The 16,706-nt window shown below is 37.7% G+C and overlaps 1 protein-coding gene across 1 annotated transcript in view; it reads left to right on the forward strand.

Annotated features, from left to right (window-relative positions):
• Window positions 1-377: 377 nt before the first annotated feature.
• CFAP44 (cilia and flagella associated protein 44) overlaps window positions 378-16,706 on the forward strand; it is a 41,828-nt gene continuing 25,499 nt past the window's right edge. Inside the window, exons 1-12 of the mRNA XM_054514100.1 lie at window positions 378-401; window positions 5,037-5,104; window positions 6,774-6,945; window positions 7,962-8,124; window positions 9,117-9,219; window positions 9,536-9,752; window positions 11,173-11,287; window positions 11,802-11,966; window positions 13,051-13,206; window positions 13,827-13,874; window positions 14,662-14,761; window positions 16,002-16,096. Of these exons, the coding sequence (XP_054370075.1) occupies window positions 5,062-5,104; window positions 6,774-6,945; window positions 7,962-8,124; window positions 9,117-9,219; window positions 9,536-9,752; window positions 11,173-11,287; window positions 11,802-11,966; window positions 13,051-13,206; window positions 13,827-13,874; window positions 14,662-14,761; window positions 16,002-16,096 (1,377 nt within the window). The 5' untranslated portion in view covers window positions 378-401; window positions 5,037-5,061. The remainder of the gene's footprint in view (window positions 402-5,036; window positions 5,105-6,773; window positions 6,946-7,961; window positions 8,125-9,116; window positions 9,220-9,535; window positions 9,753-11,172; window positions 11,288-11,801; window positions 11,967-13,050; window positions 13,207-13,826; window positions 13,875-14,661; window positions 14,762-16,001; window positions 16,097-16,706) is intronic.

The raw sequence follows: 16,706 nt of genomic DNA on the forward strand, positions 1-16,706 counted from the left end.
ACACCTCTGGGGGCAGTGACCCCATCGCCTCTCTAGGCAGCCCATTCCAATATCTAATCATCCCTTTTGTGAAGAAATTCTTCCTAATGTCCAACCTAAACCTTCTCTGGCGCAGCTCAAGACTGTCTCCTCTAGATCTGTCGCTAATTTAATTTTCCCGCTGAGTTCTGAAAGGACCGCAACCGTGTCCAAAGCAGAGGTTACTTTAAAGAAAAAGCCCGAACAACCCAAAGTAAAACAACCACCAGCCTCTCCTATTGGCCCGGTAGCGCCGCCGACCCGCCCGCTGGCTCCACTCCCGGGGCGCTGCGCCGCCGCCGCCGTTGCCTGGAGACGGGAGCGCGGCCGCTCCGGGCCCAGGTACCGGGGCTGTGGGGAGGCCGCGGCCGCTCCGGGCCCAGGTACCGGGGCTGTGGGGAGGCCGCGGCCGCTCTGGGCACAGCCGCCCCCGGCGGGCCCGCGGGTGCCGTGGGTTGTTCCCGGTAGCCCCGCTCCTCAGGGCCCCGCAGCCGCGGCGCCCCCCGGGGCCCCTCTGTGCCCGCACCCTCCCCAGGGCCCCGCTGAGGCTCCCTCCCCTGCCCGCCCCGCGGAGCGCCAGGCGTCCCTTGCCTGCCCTCTGCTATACCCGCTAAACAGGAGTGAATATCCCACAACAGGGATAGACCGTCCCGTAGTTCATCTGAAATGTAGGACTCGTTGGGTTTTCTTCACTGTCTGTGAGGCAGTTAATTTTATTGCCTGTTGCATTTGTGGTAATCTTCTCATATTAATTTTTATGATTTTTTTTTTTACACTGTAAGTTAATCAGTAACTAGTGATGTCACCTGCTGTTATTTCTGCTTAGTAGAAACCTGGTAACCTTCATTCACAGGACAGCTTTAATAGACTTGGAACTTTTGCTTGCATGTGTCAGAGCTAGGATACGTGGATCATATAGAGGGCTAATTTAGGTGTAAGATTGTAAATTAGAGTTAGATTTATTTCTCCTATGAAACAGGAAAATACTTTGCATGTGTGCAACATAGTAATAGTGAGGAGAACAATCACAGGGCTCCAGTCCATCTCTTTTTTCTTTCTGATGTGGAAGAAAGGAGACAATGGGGCTATGATAAAGCTAATGTGTCTAAATCCGGCTTTGTAGCTTTATCCTTGCTGTCTTGGTCTCTGACTAGTAAATAATTTATATACTTAACTTTGTGAGAATTGATACTTTTTGTTATTCTCCTTGCTCTCAAGTCTTCAAGATTTTGTAAGAGCAGCCATATTCTCTAATACTTTTTTTTCCATGGGATCTTGGGTTGATTACCTAAACTGACTTTTATTACTAATTTTCTAGTGCTGATGGATAATGATATACAGACAGCACTAGTTTCTATGCCTGATTTACACTTGGATATTTTTCTTTCTGTATGTAAACACTATAAGACTTTAATGTTCTTTTTTTTAAAATGAAATTAAGTTTTACAAGACTCTCCTGTTTGCCCATTTTGCACTCATCAGCAGCCCAGTAAATTGCTGATGTACTCTGATGTGGTCTGGATGCAAAAAAAGAGTGCTGAGAGAGACGTTTGATGGTCTGCTGTTTTTCAAAAACAAATGAAATATTCAAAAAAGAGTGCTGAGGAGACCATGGTTGAAAGTGAGTTAAAAAAACAGGGCTTGGCAGATGGGAAGAAACCTGACACATCCAAAGCAGAGCTAGACTTGAAGAAGATGTCTTACCCTAGAAGAGATGATCAGTATGGCGTTCCCTGTGGCAGACACCCCTCATGAAACCCAAAAGCTGCAGCTGTGTTTTAGACCAGTGCTACCCCCAGGTCAGGAAGAGCAGAGAGTGCAGCCTGGAAGGCTCACAGTGCAGTGCTAGGAGGAGTCAGGACTGGCAGTCCTGGGACAAACTGAGTTCCTTCATGTGGAATGAAAACAACTAAAGAAATAACAATCTCTGCTGAAAGAAAGACCAAGTGTCTTTTCATTTTTATCTTTTTTTTTTTTTTTTTTTTTTTTTTAGTCCAAAGCCCACCAGCAGGTAAAGCTTTTCTTCAAAAAAATTAACACTTTTTGAAAGGAACCAAAAAAATAAAACCCTGCAGAAGTAGCACAATGTAGAGATAATTTTTTAATCTCTTGCTTATTGCTGGTACTAATAGCATTGCAGTTTTATTCTGCAGTAATAGTTCCCTATTTCTACATAAACTGAATTAGTGTTCAGAACTGATGATCACTCTTCTGTGGATGTAAAAGCTGATAGGGGATGTCATTTAAACACACTGAAACAGTTCATGATGGGGAGAGACACCTTAAAATAACAGTTAGATATGTTTTGTTTTCTAAGTAAAACTGTAGGCTGCATTTTGATAATTATTTATTTTCTTGTATTTTATGCAGTTGAAGTGTCAGTCACAAGGTTTATGATGGCAAGAACTGCATTTATGAGGTCTACACATTTAAACACCTTTTTTTCTGGAAAGAAGAAAAGTGTAGGATGACAAAATAGAAAGAAAGTGGTGTGATCTCACTGAATTTGTTTATGTGTTAGCAAATAAAAACCCATTTGATTTAATTATGCTGTATTTTGAATAAAGGAGACAATTATCTGAGATGAGACATCACTTAATGTCCAAATTTACTGAGAATTTTTGAGAGGCTTCCATATATAAAGATTCTGTGTGGCAGCAAAATTGACAAAAAAACATTTTAGCTTTGAAATAACTGAAGTTATATGCCTGAATGAACACATTTCTCCATTCTGTGGCTTTTGAGAACATAGCTAAGAAAAGGGCAATTTGAAAGAAAATGGAACTTTGCTGAAATTCCCAGCTTGTAGCACTTCCACTGAAACAAGGATAACCTGAATTCAGTCCTTACTTGGAATAAGTTCCTGAGTTCTTGGAAATGATGAAACTGATGTGGATCTGGTACAGTATTTCAAGTCAGTGTCTTGATTTACCAGTACTAGGAGGAAAATGTACTACCCTGGTCTGGAATTGGCAGAAAAATTATGATTGCTGATTTTTTTTTCCTCACTAGACTTATCACATCAGTTCTACTTGTCATTATCTCAGTTTTCCGTATCAAAAGGCTTAAATCTTTCTGATTTAGGAAAGCTGTTGTAAAAAAAACCCTGCCAATTCCCCCCAGGAAAATAAAATCAACATTCAGAGAAATGTATGCCTTTGTCATGGTGAGCCTGCACAAGAGTTTTCAGGATCAGCAAACTCATGAAAGCCAGAATCTGCAGCCAAAGTAGACATGTTATCCCCTTGAGCCTCTTCTGAGTTCTTAAATTCAGAATTTGCTTTGGTGCTTGAATGCCATCACAAAAATGTGCACAGTGGACATCGCAGTATCTTTCTTTAACTAGAACCCAGATATCAATGAAAGCGGAAATGTTCATATCCTCTTTCAGCCTAAAGCATTTTCCAGATAGGAATTAATTTATAATGAAAACTATGATAGTCTTAATTTTTAGAAGAGAAATGATTGCTAATTAGTTAGAATAATTTGAAAGTTTATAGCTCTTTTCTCTGTGGATATCAAAACACTTTGCTAAGATGTGTAAGTATTATTATCTAATTTTTCACAGGAGATAACTGAGACAGCCAGAGGTGAAATGGCTGATACAAATTGTACATGTCATTATTGGGTTTGGAATTAGAATTCAGGTCTCTGAACACTCCACTATCTATTTATGCAAATAGTCTATAACTATTTCTTCAACTTCAGTGATATCAGTTGTGTTACCCCATTAAAAACTCATGAATTTCATTTAAATATATTGAGATACATTGCAATTGTTTTCATTTGTTTTCTAAATGTAAAACTTTCTGCTTGTCTATTTTCAAGTTTTTCTCACCACACCAAAAGGATAAAAGCTCATTCGTAATTCTTATGTGAAATTATGCAGGAAAGTCAGATTATGGAAGACATTCAGGACTTTTGGATGAAGATTGTCTGTAGAACAACAAGAATGACATATCTGAAATATTTCTTTGTCCTCTTTGTCCTTCTTGTGGGTGGCATTTTGTTAAGAGACTTTGCCTTTCCTGAAATATTGGAAAAGCCTGAAATTCCTCAAAATATTTTTTCCAAATGGATTCTGACCAAGAGCTGGAAACAGGAAATGCATTTTTAGGGACTTCTTAGTGGTATCAAAGTCATGATTACAAATGAAGAGGGATTTGCTTGCATCCTGCCCATATTTCTTATTCTGATTTTTCATGTTTCTTTATATACAACTTCTGAATTTTCTGATTTTGGATAGTTTTTTTCATGCTGTAATATTGATGCAAAGTTGCTCCAATGTGCATTTTGAGGCATTTCATTTGAAAGTGGAGAACACATATGAAATCAAAAGGCAGAATAAATTTTGACCATTTTTTTGTAAAAATGGTCAATGTGTGTGGTTTTTACATGACAAATGTGGACCTTTTCCACTTCAGAGGAAAATAGTAACTAGTGAAAAATGTAGCACCCTGAAAAAGATGATCTGAAATATAAAAATCATATGGGGGAGGGGTGTTATTAAACTGTTTAATTTTTTAAAAAATGGTGCTAACTTTTAGATTTGTTTTCTATTATCTTAAAATGTTTTGAAGAAAGTGCTTTTTTTTCCTAAGTATGCATCTCTCATGCTTTTCCGTTCAAGATATTAGGTGATCTCAGAATGTCTATCTCCAGATATTTTTGTGAAGTCCACCACAAAGGTGAAGGAATAGCCTTGTTGTCTCAAAAGCAGATCTCATCCCAGTATATTAAAGAGAACCTCAACACATTTAAATCATGTCAGTTCCCACCAATACACAGTATTTAGATGAAAGTCTTGCTGCAGCAATTTATTCACATCCTGGAGTCCTAAACCTGAGCCAATGAATTCGCTCTACTAAGTAGGACATATCTTTGGGTTATCCATATTTGTGTACAGGCAGAAGACAAATAGCATCTTTGGGAATCTCAAAGCATTTGAGAGGAAATGAGAATGGCCTAAATGGCAAATAAAAGCAACAATACTAAAGGTTTGTCTTTACCACTGCCAGGGAGAGAGAACATCCACCTTTTCCAATGGAACAGGAACCAGCAGAAGATGCAGAGGCAGAACCCAGTGGTGAGCATTTCCCTGTTATGTCCTGATTTCAGTACTGAATCTACAGTAACTTCTGGCTTCTTCCACCATTCTTCCACCACCCCTTTCTTACTTCAACTCCAGTTCCTGCTCTTGTTGCCAAAATTTTATTTTCACTCTGGTCATAGTGATGTTCTGGACCAAGCCATGTGCCTGCTGTTCCTGCTGTGCCTCAGCTCTCAAAGTCCCTTCCCTGAAAATTTTTACTGCTTAGACCTGTCTCTGTAGCTAATACTGAAATCAGGTTTTTAACTCCACCAGACTCACTCAGAGGCCATTATTTTTCTTTTTAACATATTTTTCATCTTGAAATGCCTGTCCAGTGTCTATTTCAGGTGTCCTGCATGTCATCTAACACACTAGGTCCAGGTAGCATGAATAACAAATCCACTTTGGAAGAATTTTTTGATGCATTGCTGCATTACTTTTGGCATTTGTTTGATCTTCCTCTTACACCTTTTTTCTGTTATAGGATTTGTTTTTTTTTTTCTTTCTCCTAAGTTTTAAATTACTGGTTTTTGGAAGTAAACTTCTCCTGACACTTAATGCTAAGCATCAGGAAGTCTGTTGTTGGACAGAGGAGGTTCTTTTACTACTACAGAACTAAATATTTATTTAATATGGCATGTACGAGCAAATTAATCAAAGGGATTCATACCTAAGAGAGTGATACCAATTATACTTTGCAAAAGAAAACAAAACTAGTGTTTCAAGTGAATCACCAACTGCAGAGGAACAGGAAGAAGAAGGGGAGCAAGTGGAATTGGACATTGAGAGCATTGCTGAGAATGGGTGTTCACTGAGGAGATGGTGGTACAAATTTAAAACCCCCTGTACTTTCTAGTTTTCATTGTTTTTACAGTTATTATTAGGAACAGCCTAACAACCTCAGACTGTATTCAGTTACAGTGATTGAGTATTTCTGTTCCCTTTCAGTTGGCATAACTTTGCTCTTTGCCTGGCTGGTCTCTGCCCCCTTTGCTTGTTTCTCATGGCCCACCTAGGAGAGAAAACAGTCAGGATAGCATGAAATGCTTACAAAATAGATTTAACCTGAGATAACCAACTGAAGACTTCTTTTAGCAAGTGCTTATGACTAGTTGGAAGTCAAGTTAACAGTATTGTGCATTGCAATCCAGTGAGGAGCTACACTGGTCACACATTAGCAGTTTGCTTTCTTGAGGACAGTGGTGTCTTCTGGTGGTCCATTATATGTGGTTTTAATAATTGTTTTGTACAACAATGTGCATTCAATAGCTACAGAAAACAGACACTTTAAAATTTGTTTGGTTTCTAAAGTGGAGACCTAAATATCAAGCAAACCTCAACTGAACTGCTTTAGTAAGTCTTAAAGTTTTAAAACCAGTATTTTTCAAACAACTTTTTTTTTTTTGTTTAAATTCTTCAGTTTTGAATATTTACAGTGAAGTTTTTAAAAGACTGAGGGAGCGTTTGTTGCAGAGCGTTCCAGGACAAGTAGTTGCTAAGACATGGAACCCTTGTTTTGAGCTATGAAGTATTGATTGCTTTATCAAAGGGGGCAAAGAGTTGTGACTCCTTCCCTTTTTATGGTCAGGTGCAAATATCAGCCACTAACCCAAAACATATGATGAATATAAATTTCTGTTATGTTCCCACTTCTGAGGTGCAGAAGACAATTTGGACAAACAAGATAATATTCAAGTATCCTCAAAACCACAAAAAAGGCCTGAGGAGGTAAAAAAGAAAATAGATGAAAACTTCTTCTACACGTATGAAGATGTATATTCAGGACCATATGTCACTGATGACACTGAGATACCCACTGACCTTCTTATTTTTAAGTATCCTTTCTGTTGAGCTTGGGCAAATTCAAAGGTAATGATATTTAATATACCTTCTCAAAATTGTATTGGTCAAATTTGGAGTAGCCTATGTGGCATTAGTGGGATACCTTTGGTTGAGACACAGGTAAAAATCCTGGCCAGTTATGGTTCTGGGTGAATTTAATCTTGAGTATTGTCTTGACCTCATAAAGATTTCTTACAGGGCATAGTGTTTCCTATCATAAGTACTCCTGTAGAACTAGATCATGGAGAAGCTAATGTGACCAGGCACAAGACTGGCATAAGAATACACCCTGCAAAGCTCTCCCTTTCTCTGTAGCCACACTGGTGTTCCCCAAGAAGCTGAGGGGAGAGCAGAAAAGCTCCTGTATACCTCATAAATGAGAAGTGGGGAAGGAACCAGGTAGATTTGTATTCTGGTGCTCAGGAGATCTAAACTCGTAGAATGAAGGAAGTGGTGCCCATCAGTTAAGAGCTACAATAAGCTCTTGGGTAGGTGTGGTCAAGTAGGGTAGGATATGATATGTGACTTTTGTATATGCTGGTGGTTTTCTCTGTAGACACAGTTCAGTTGCTATTGAAGACTGCTATTCCCTTTTTTACATCTGCCTGTAAACAATTAAGAAGTGAGCTTGAAAACTTGCTTGATCTTTGCCTGTATAACAGTTCCTGGTAATCTGATGCATATCTTTTACATTTCATTTGAAAAGAGAACACAGATAAAATATGAATTCCTTGCAGCTCCAAATGATCAGAAACAAGAGGTGTACCCATAGTGGAGATGAAAAGATGGGATATGAACTTCAGAAAGGTGTTACTTGTGCCTTCCTTTCAGTTATAGAGTAAAGATATATTTTACTTTCACTGTATACTGAAGAAAATTATCTCCTGCCTTCAGGCTTAGTCACTAGTTTCAGTATTCCCATTTCAGTTTCAGTTTAAGCATTTCTATCTACTTAGTAAACTGTCTAGAAAACCAGTGTGTAATCTTTTCCTTATTGGACGGTTCCCAGACATTCTTTTGGATATGACTGTACCAGACCTGTAAACCTGATGATAATGGATAGAAATACTGTAGGTTATGTAGCAGGCAACCAGGTGATCCTCCAGAACCTGAGAACTAAGTATCAGAAACATGTCCGGAGCAGCTGTGGCGGTGGCATTGGGTTTATCACAGTATGGCTTTTGTTTCTTGTTTAAGAACTTTAGTCACTTTCTAGGGAGAAAATATTTACTTGGTTGTGGTTGCCAGATATGGGAGACTTCTACAGTTGCACTTTCATATACATAAGAAAGGATATGGTATTGATTAAAGGAATGTGTGGATCATGCAGCATGGGCTTCTCATCCCATCAATATAATTGGCAGAGAACAAGTATCTGCACACCTTAGTCCCTGGCTCAGCTACCTAAAAGGACTGACAAGTCCAGATGGAATTATTTTTTCATTCTTATTTAAATCTTTTGGCTTGTAGCAATTATTTTATTTTTTCAACACTTCATCGGTCCTAATCACAACTGATACTAATATAGAGTCCTCCTTGCAATTAAAATTTAGAAAATCAAGCTCCCACACAAATAAAAAGTATCTGGTTTCACTCTAATAAACTTATCAAGAGCTTGAAGTATCAACTTCTGTCTCTGAAGTACCTTACCATGTGAAAGCTCTGCTATCTCTGTTTTATTGCACATGAGCAAGGCTTTCAGACTATCAGCTTCAGACTGGTAGTCCTGCTTCATCATAAGCAGCCTTTTCTGGGGAATCAGTGTACACTTTTACACCTTCAGAGTAGTGTCATTCAGGATAGCTCTTCTGCAGCTGTCTGCCGTAGTAGATGGCTGCTGACACAAATGCTGCTATGGAAAGATTAGCTAGTGGGTTGAGCGAGGTAGGAATCGTAAAAGGATGCATCACAAAGTAGATTGTTTCACCATTTGTGATGATTCCACAATATATGTGGGTTATACCATTTTGTGTGCATAGTGGCTTCATTGTGGTATTGAGCAATAGGTTGACAGTTGTTCAGAATAAACACACAGAAAAATGCAATCTAGTATTTATGGCAGTATGTTTTGACTAATGAGTGGGTGAATACAATAACTCAGTAACTATCAGGATAAAGACAAAGGTGTTATTACAGCATGCAACAAGACTTCTGCTTTTTCAAGGCACACCCTAGTAAGGAGTACTTTGCAGTAGGAGAAAAAGGGAAGAAGCCAAACATTGTCATCTACACATATCCTTCGGTGAGGCCCTACAGAATACTGAAAGGTAGTGTAAAACATTCTATTTTTATTTTATCCAGATGGGCTAGTGTTTAAAGATCCCAGCAGATGGAGTAGTGGATCATTTTTAGTTTAGGAGGAAATAGAATCTTCTGGTCCTTCACAGCAAAAATAGAAAACATTGGTTTCAAGTTTTTATTGCATGGGAAGAAACTTCTATTTGATAGAGATAGCCAACCTAAAGCCATTACCTATTGAATAAAAAATAATTTCAGTGAATGTTGAGCTTCTTCTGAGTAGATTTTTGTGTTGTTTCTACCTCTTTCCTGTGCATGTGTATTGGGTCTTGTACATTTCTTTAGGTGGAACAGAGGTAGCCTATGTTTTTGGTGATTTCAACTGTACTGGCTCTTTGCTGGCCAGTGTTGGGAGCAGCCCTGACTACATGTTGACCATCTGGGACTGGAAACAAGAGGAGACTCTGTTGAGGTCAAAAGCTTTTGCACAGGATGTTTACAAGGTCATGTTTTCTGCTGAGAATGAAGAGCATCTGACTACAGGTGGATCAGGACACATCAAGTAGGTTTGCTGATTAGGATTAATACATAACACCTCTGCAGTCATAATACATAGTAGATGATTAACAAGAATGTATCATTAGCAAACATGTACCAATGAGGAATGCTATTTTACCTAGCCCTTACAATTACAAAAATGAGGATTTTCAAATTCTTCAGCCAGTCAAACAAATATTTCAATATCTTTGCTGTCCAAATAGGATGATGCTTGATGTTAAATGTCAGTACCTCTGGCTTCATTCTTGAAATTTCAACAAGTACTGGGAAGTAATGAAAAATTCTTATGTATGCATGTCTTCTAGCTTACCATATTTACCTTCTGTGCCTTCTGGGCTTTCTATCTTTGATTTTTGAGCTCATCTGCTCCTTGGACAGCCATTGGAGCTGGTTGCCAGGTCATGGATCAGAAACCCCCTGATCGCACCAAAAGCCTACAAAAGATGTTTCCATACATTCCCTTCCCTGCTTAGTTCATGGCTCCTTTTATAAAACAGGGTCAAACACCCAATGACTTTAAACTTTCTTTCTGTGTTCTGTGCTTAGCCAGTACTCAAATGTTAACACAGAGAATCTTATGCTGTGAGTGGGATTCTGTTGTAATAAAAACAATATCTTTAAAATTATGATGCATCTTAAGTTACTTTGAATTTTAATGGGGAAATCAGATAAAAATCTGAGATTTGCTTTATAGTTTGGTTGCAAGGTGGGTCTGAAATAGCAAATTATTTATTTAGACACAGAACAAGTATAGTTTAGAAGGCATTATTTATGGAAATCTGACTAAACATAATCTCTTATAAACTTTCTTTTGAGCTGAAATACTACAAATAAACTCTGACATAGCTTTTATTACATGATAAATGTGACCTTTCACCCAAATGTGGACTCAAATTACAATTTCCAACAGTCATCTTAAAAGTAATGTCTCCTGCACACACAGGAGACAGTAATATTTAGGATAAAACCTTCGGCTCAGTGAGATTTTATAGTACAGTTTAATTCCACAAGAGGACTTGGATGACATTTAATGAAGTCCTCAGTCCCTTGGGTTTACAAAACTGAGCATCATACACCCCACAGGAAAGATAAAATAGATACTCCTAAGTAAGTGTATGAGTTGTAGCGGAAAGATGTAGGTGTGGATTTTACGCTTCTTACTTTTTAATAGTAGTTTAATCTTCATTCTGCTCATTCTGAATCCTTTTCCTAGCTTTTTCATTGGAGTAGGATAGGGAAATGTTTGTGTAGATTTAAAGCTGTATATAATTTTCAAAAAAAAAACAACAACCCCAAGTTCTCCTGCAAAAAGGAGTAATACATGAGCAAGGCATGCCTGGTAAGAGTAATGCAATGTCTAAGAGCGATTGAACAGTGTTTAGGAAATCTTGTATCACTGAGGGGTGTTTTTTTTCTGTACTCAGGTTCTGGAAAATGGCTCTCACATTAACTGGTCTCAAGTTGCAAGGAGCTTTGGGCAGGTTTGGAAAAACAGCAGTGTCTGACATTATAGGTTTTGTGGAGCTGCCTGATGGGAAGGTAAGTGAAAAAAAGTGACCAAAAGCAAAAATATTATGTACCCTTTTATTCTTTGATATAAAGTCTGCTTTGTAAGTTGGAGTGTTACTATTTGCTTGAAAATGTTTTTAATCAGGCCTGTGATGCACTGTTCTGAGAAGAAAATATTGCCATCAATTTGCCCAAAATCCCTGTCTTGCTTTGTAATAATTGGAAAATAGTTAGTGTTGTTATTCCCAGAAAAAAGATCTGGGTTGGCTTAGAGCAGAGTGTCTTCTAATGTGAAAACATTAGTGTACAGAAATACAAAGAGACTGTTGGTCCCAATCTTCACCAATTTCAGTGCATGCAAATTGTGTCACATTGCTAAAAAGTTGAGCCTCCTCACCCTTTACATCTTCTCTTGCAAATGTCTGTACTTTGCCATTGGTTTAGTGCTTTCATGGAAGGAAGCCACAAATGTTAATTGGGTTCTTGCCTGCTTCTGCACAATTACATGCAGGTGCTTACATACTTATCTTCATTTGCATTGAAGGTTGTCTCAGGAACTGAGTGGGGCAATTTGCTGCTTTGGGAAGGTGGCCTCATTAAAGTAGAGCTCTGTCAAGTTGGACACAAGCCTTGTCATGAGGGCCCTATCAGCCAGTTAGTTTTTGATGAAGGAGACCTTTACTCTGTTGGAAAAGATGGTGTCATTAGGGTGAGTTTTTCTTTTGCTCTGCCTTTAGGTGTGCACATGTATGGTCAGCAGGTAAATATTACGTATTTCCTTTACCAGATTTTTGGAGGATAGTTTATTTCCGAAAATTATTTGGTATAACAAAGAAAATAAGAGCACATCTCCACAGTATAGGTGTTTGAACTGGATAGCATGGCATGCAGTTTTCCTTGTTTAATAGTAATAAATAAATAAATCAACTTTTTCTTTAGTAAATCAAAACAATCTTCAGTGGTTTTCTAACAGCTTTGTTCCTGACTACATTCTAACATTGTATAACTTCCAGGCCTATTAACATGCGGTGTTATCTAAAAGATAAAAAACAAGCTACAGGAATATTTGAAATTAATTTTCTGCATGTTTAAAAGCTCAGATTATTAATGTTAAAATAACACAGAAGTTAACTAGCATCTCAAAGATACATATCCTAAAATGGGGGAAAATTAAAGAAAAACCATCCTGAAGTTAACAAATAATTCTATAAATTAAGGTCAAAATGTTTTCCTTATGCATAACACCACTTTCTGACCTCACCTGTCAATGATCAAGAATTTTGCAATTTCCCTGCTCTTTAAGGGAGAACATGATGTGTCTTCTGCTGATGTGTGGAATGGCCAAGATAATCAATGGTATACTGACCTATAGGCAGTGGAGGGTTACAAACACTGTTGTTGGTTGTTGTTGTTGTATTTTATAGGTTGGTGTTTTCCCTTAGGAAAATTCACTTGATTATAAGCGTGCTAACTGATATGTTGTCCTTATCGTACAGAGCAGAACATGGAAGGGTTAGACTTCCCATTATTTTGTGCTGCCTCAGTATGAGCCATGCTGAGTGCCCACAGATACCATTTATTCTGCATAGTTCTGAAGCTGCCATGTACAGCTCTGCTTGTGTCAGGGCTGAATTGAAGCTCCAGTCACTGTTCTAGGTTATGTTCAAAGCAGTAATTTTGCTTTCTTAAAATTTTGATTATCCATATTTATTGTGTGTGAAAACAACCTGGTCTTATAAAAAAACTTTTTTTTTCTTTTTTTTCCTTTTTTTAATGCTTCCAATGCCATGAAGATGTGGAACTTTGAGGTAGTAGATACTGCTGATCCTGTGGATGACACAGGGTTAGTGGAGATGGAGCCTATGAATGAACTTTGGGTTGGCAAGAATGTCAGCCTGAATTTCATTACAAAAGTTCATGACCAGGGACAGTCCTTCTGGTTTGCTCAGGTAAGACACACTCAGGTACATGCATCCCTGTGGAGAAACAGAAAATGAGGAACATGCTGGTAAGTAACAGCAGGAGTCTATTACAAATCAGAGTGTTTCTTTTTAGTAGAATTCAGTCTTCTAGATATATAGAAAATAATCTTCTTATCTACCTACCTATCTACCTACCTACCTACAGGCTTGTTTTTTTTTTTTTTAATAAACACAGAAACAGGCTTCCTAGAGAGGTTGTTTAAGTTCCAAGCCTGTCAATGTTTAAGAGGCATATATAGAGGAGTTTAATAATATACTTTAAATTTTGGTCAGGCCTGAAGTGATCAGGCAATTGGATGAGATGATCCTTGCAGGTCCCTTCCAATTGAATTATGTTATGCTGTGCTGTGTTTTTAGTGTATAGTAATGTGTGAGACTCTGGCATAAGAATAGAAGAATGCCAAAAGGTATTGTCAAGTTCTATTACCTTAAAGTGATGAATGGGATTCTTAAGACCAACATAATTGCATTTAGTAATTTTTGTTTCACAATGATAATCATTAAGGACTTTTTAAGAAGTCACCATGTGCAGTTTTATTTCCAAATTGAGTCTGAAAATATTCAATTAATGTGTTTTTTTTCTTCAGGATACAAGTGGATCAATATGGAAGCTGGATTTGACTTTTTCAAATATGGTAATTTTGTTTTTTATTTCTTCTGATTTCTTCAGTTCATTTGCAATAGGAACCATATCCTATGACATCCTGTAACTATACTGGTTCCATCTGGAATGAAATTTGTGTTTTGTGAAGTTGTATGGTAGAAAATTGTAGCATTGAAACAGATATTTTATTTCATAAAATTTTCAAATGTAATTGGTTGTAATGATTGTGCAGGATGGTAAAGAGGAATTTGATTTTTGATTCCTGAAATTTCAGCTGCCAAATTCAAGTTACTTTAAAGGACTTTAATTCTGTAACCTGGTAATGAAAGCTGCATGGATGCAGGAAATGAGTTCAAGGAGTGTTGTTATTTTCTCTATAGACAGATGTTTGAACTAATCCTTACTGTAGTCTTTAAATGACAGAAAGAACTAGAAAAAAATAATAAGAAGATGAAACACACTTGAAGTGTTTTATCCTACTAGTAACTAGTGTTACTGCTGGAGATGTTTTTGATGGAGAAAAAGATGACAGAGGTGAAAAAGCAGCATTTAATTTTTGCTCTGGAACATAATTAAGTTAATAAGAACAATCGCTTGTGGGGACTAGAATTCTAATGTGAAAAGTAAAATATGTTCCAAGAATTTTATGGTAAATAAAATACGCATACTATACAAACTAATTGTATTTAATGTAAAAAAAAATGTTGCAAAGTCTGTAATTCCTTGAATGATTAAATTATTTCCCAGGCAGCATAAGCTCAAACTGGTGAGCACAAGTGTAAAATGCAGCATAATTTCTCTTCTGTTTTGCACCGCAGAGCCATGACCCAGAGCGTGTGTGTACCTTCCACTCTGGGGGGATTGAGGCCGTCGGTGTCTCTCCCTTTACATGCCTGATGGCCACCACAGCTCTTGACAGTGAGTGCACTGTTCCTTTCCTCTCATATCATTGCCATTATTGGTTTTGAAGGGCAATGGTGCTTGGTTTGGAGCTACTGTGTTTTGTTTTTGTGCTTTTGCTATTGCAAAGTCACTTTACATCCAATTGTTATTCCTGGGATCAGTTCTTTAATAGTTAAGGCAAACCATGAATGTTTTGAAATAATGTTTTAAGACTCCTTCATCCTAAAAACCTGGGATTGTAACAATGGAAGTTTTTAATGAGAAACTTCGTAAATAGTTTGTTCTGAAGGAATGGCTGGAAAGGTGAGACATCCAGTTTGAGTAACAGTACTTGTATTCAGTGCTGGGGTTTAATAAGTTTTGGGATTTTTATCTTGTAAGGAATTACATGCACCTGCAGCATTGTGTAAGCCATTGAAAATACTAATGTTTGTGCCTTTCTTAGAAAATGCAATAGCTATTATGCTCTCATGAACAGATAACAAGCAGTTACAGACATATTCATTTAACTTTTATAAATGTTGCTGTTTAGGCCTCTCAATGTTAGCTTTATTGTGCTTTGAAAGAAGAACTACTGGCCAGAGCACTAACAATGTCATTTATACTGTTCAGAAAACATGACAAGGTATTTTAATTAAATTCCTGTCAGTACTGTCTTGTAATTCGCCTGTGTTATGCAATGCAGATATTCTTCTAGCCTGAAGACTAACTCCTACCAGTTGAGCAAACTATGTTTCACATAAATGCTAGTTGGAAGGGAGTTTTATGCAATCAGTATGTGTGCCTATGAATGTGGTTATTTTCCCTCTAATGAAATTGGATCTTACGTGGGCAGTCTCCTATGTTTCCTCCCTTGAAATGTTTTCCTCCCTAGGCAGTCCCAAGTAGTAGCCTATCATCTTTTCCTATGTTGTCAGTGCAGATTTTCCATAGAGTATGCCACAATTCTGTGCTCACTTGAAAATTACATGTAGATTGTCAGCCTGGGACTTCTTATTACAACCCTCAGCCTCGAAAACTCTTGGTTCTGTATAAGTTGAAGAGTGAAGAAATCATGTATTTTGTTCATGAGCACCATGTTAGCTATGGTGCTCTGTAACCATCAGTCATCTTTCATGCCAGCATTTTGTTACTCAAAAGAGAAAACATACATTTAATCCAGATTTTAATTCAAATAAATAGACATTTCTCCATAAATCCTAACATGTAAGTGACATTGCAAGAAATAAATTCTTACTGTCTCCTTTCCACACAGGGTCAGTGCGCATCTATGATTTCAGCAGCAACAGTCAACTGAGTGTAATCAAGTTTAAACAGGGAGGAACAGCGCTGGCATGGGCACCGGCTGTTGTGAGTTTTTCCTAGCATGTTAAGCAAAAATTCTTCAAGGAGCCTATGAGCCTGCCAGCATCCAGGAAGCTGCTCAGCAAACAAGACATGAGAGGTCACTTGTTAGGCCATGGTGAAATTCACTGTAGCAGGATAGATAGGTTTGTGGGGTAGTATGTTTGTATACAGTATAGGAACAGTTTAACTTTACTATGGGTTATCAGGTATCTTACTTTGTGCCTTCCTAAAATTTTAAAATCAGATTTTTGTGTGCAGTATGGGAAGTAGTCTGAGTTTGTAGACTAACAGCTTCTATTTAACCCACACAGAGCAAATGTCAATTAACATTAGTTAGTTAACACATTTTGAAATGACAGCCCAGACAAATCACAAACATTTGGAGATAAATCATTAAAAACTGTTGCCAGAACTGATCATTTGTGGAGTGTGGAGTCTATCACTTGTAGACATATTTGCTAATTTTAATTAAAGTTGTGTCTAGTCATGTTCTTGAGAAAACATAGCAGCCTGGTGGATTAATAACAAGCAAATTTAGGAGGCAAATAATTACTTGAATGTTTAAAGCGAGGGTTCCACTGGGAGAGTGCCTTCATTTTATAAAAGTAATTAT

The sequence above is a fragment of the Molothrus ater genome, chromosome 2 (assembly GCF_012460135.2).
Source record: "Molothrus ater isolate BHLD 08-10-18 breed brown headed cowbird chromosome 2, BPBGC_Mater_1.1, whole genome shotgun sequence".
NCBI lineage: Eukaryota > Metazoa > Chordata > Aves > Passeriformes > Icteridae > Molothrus > Molothrus ater.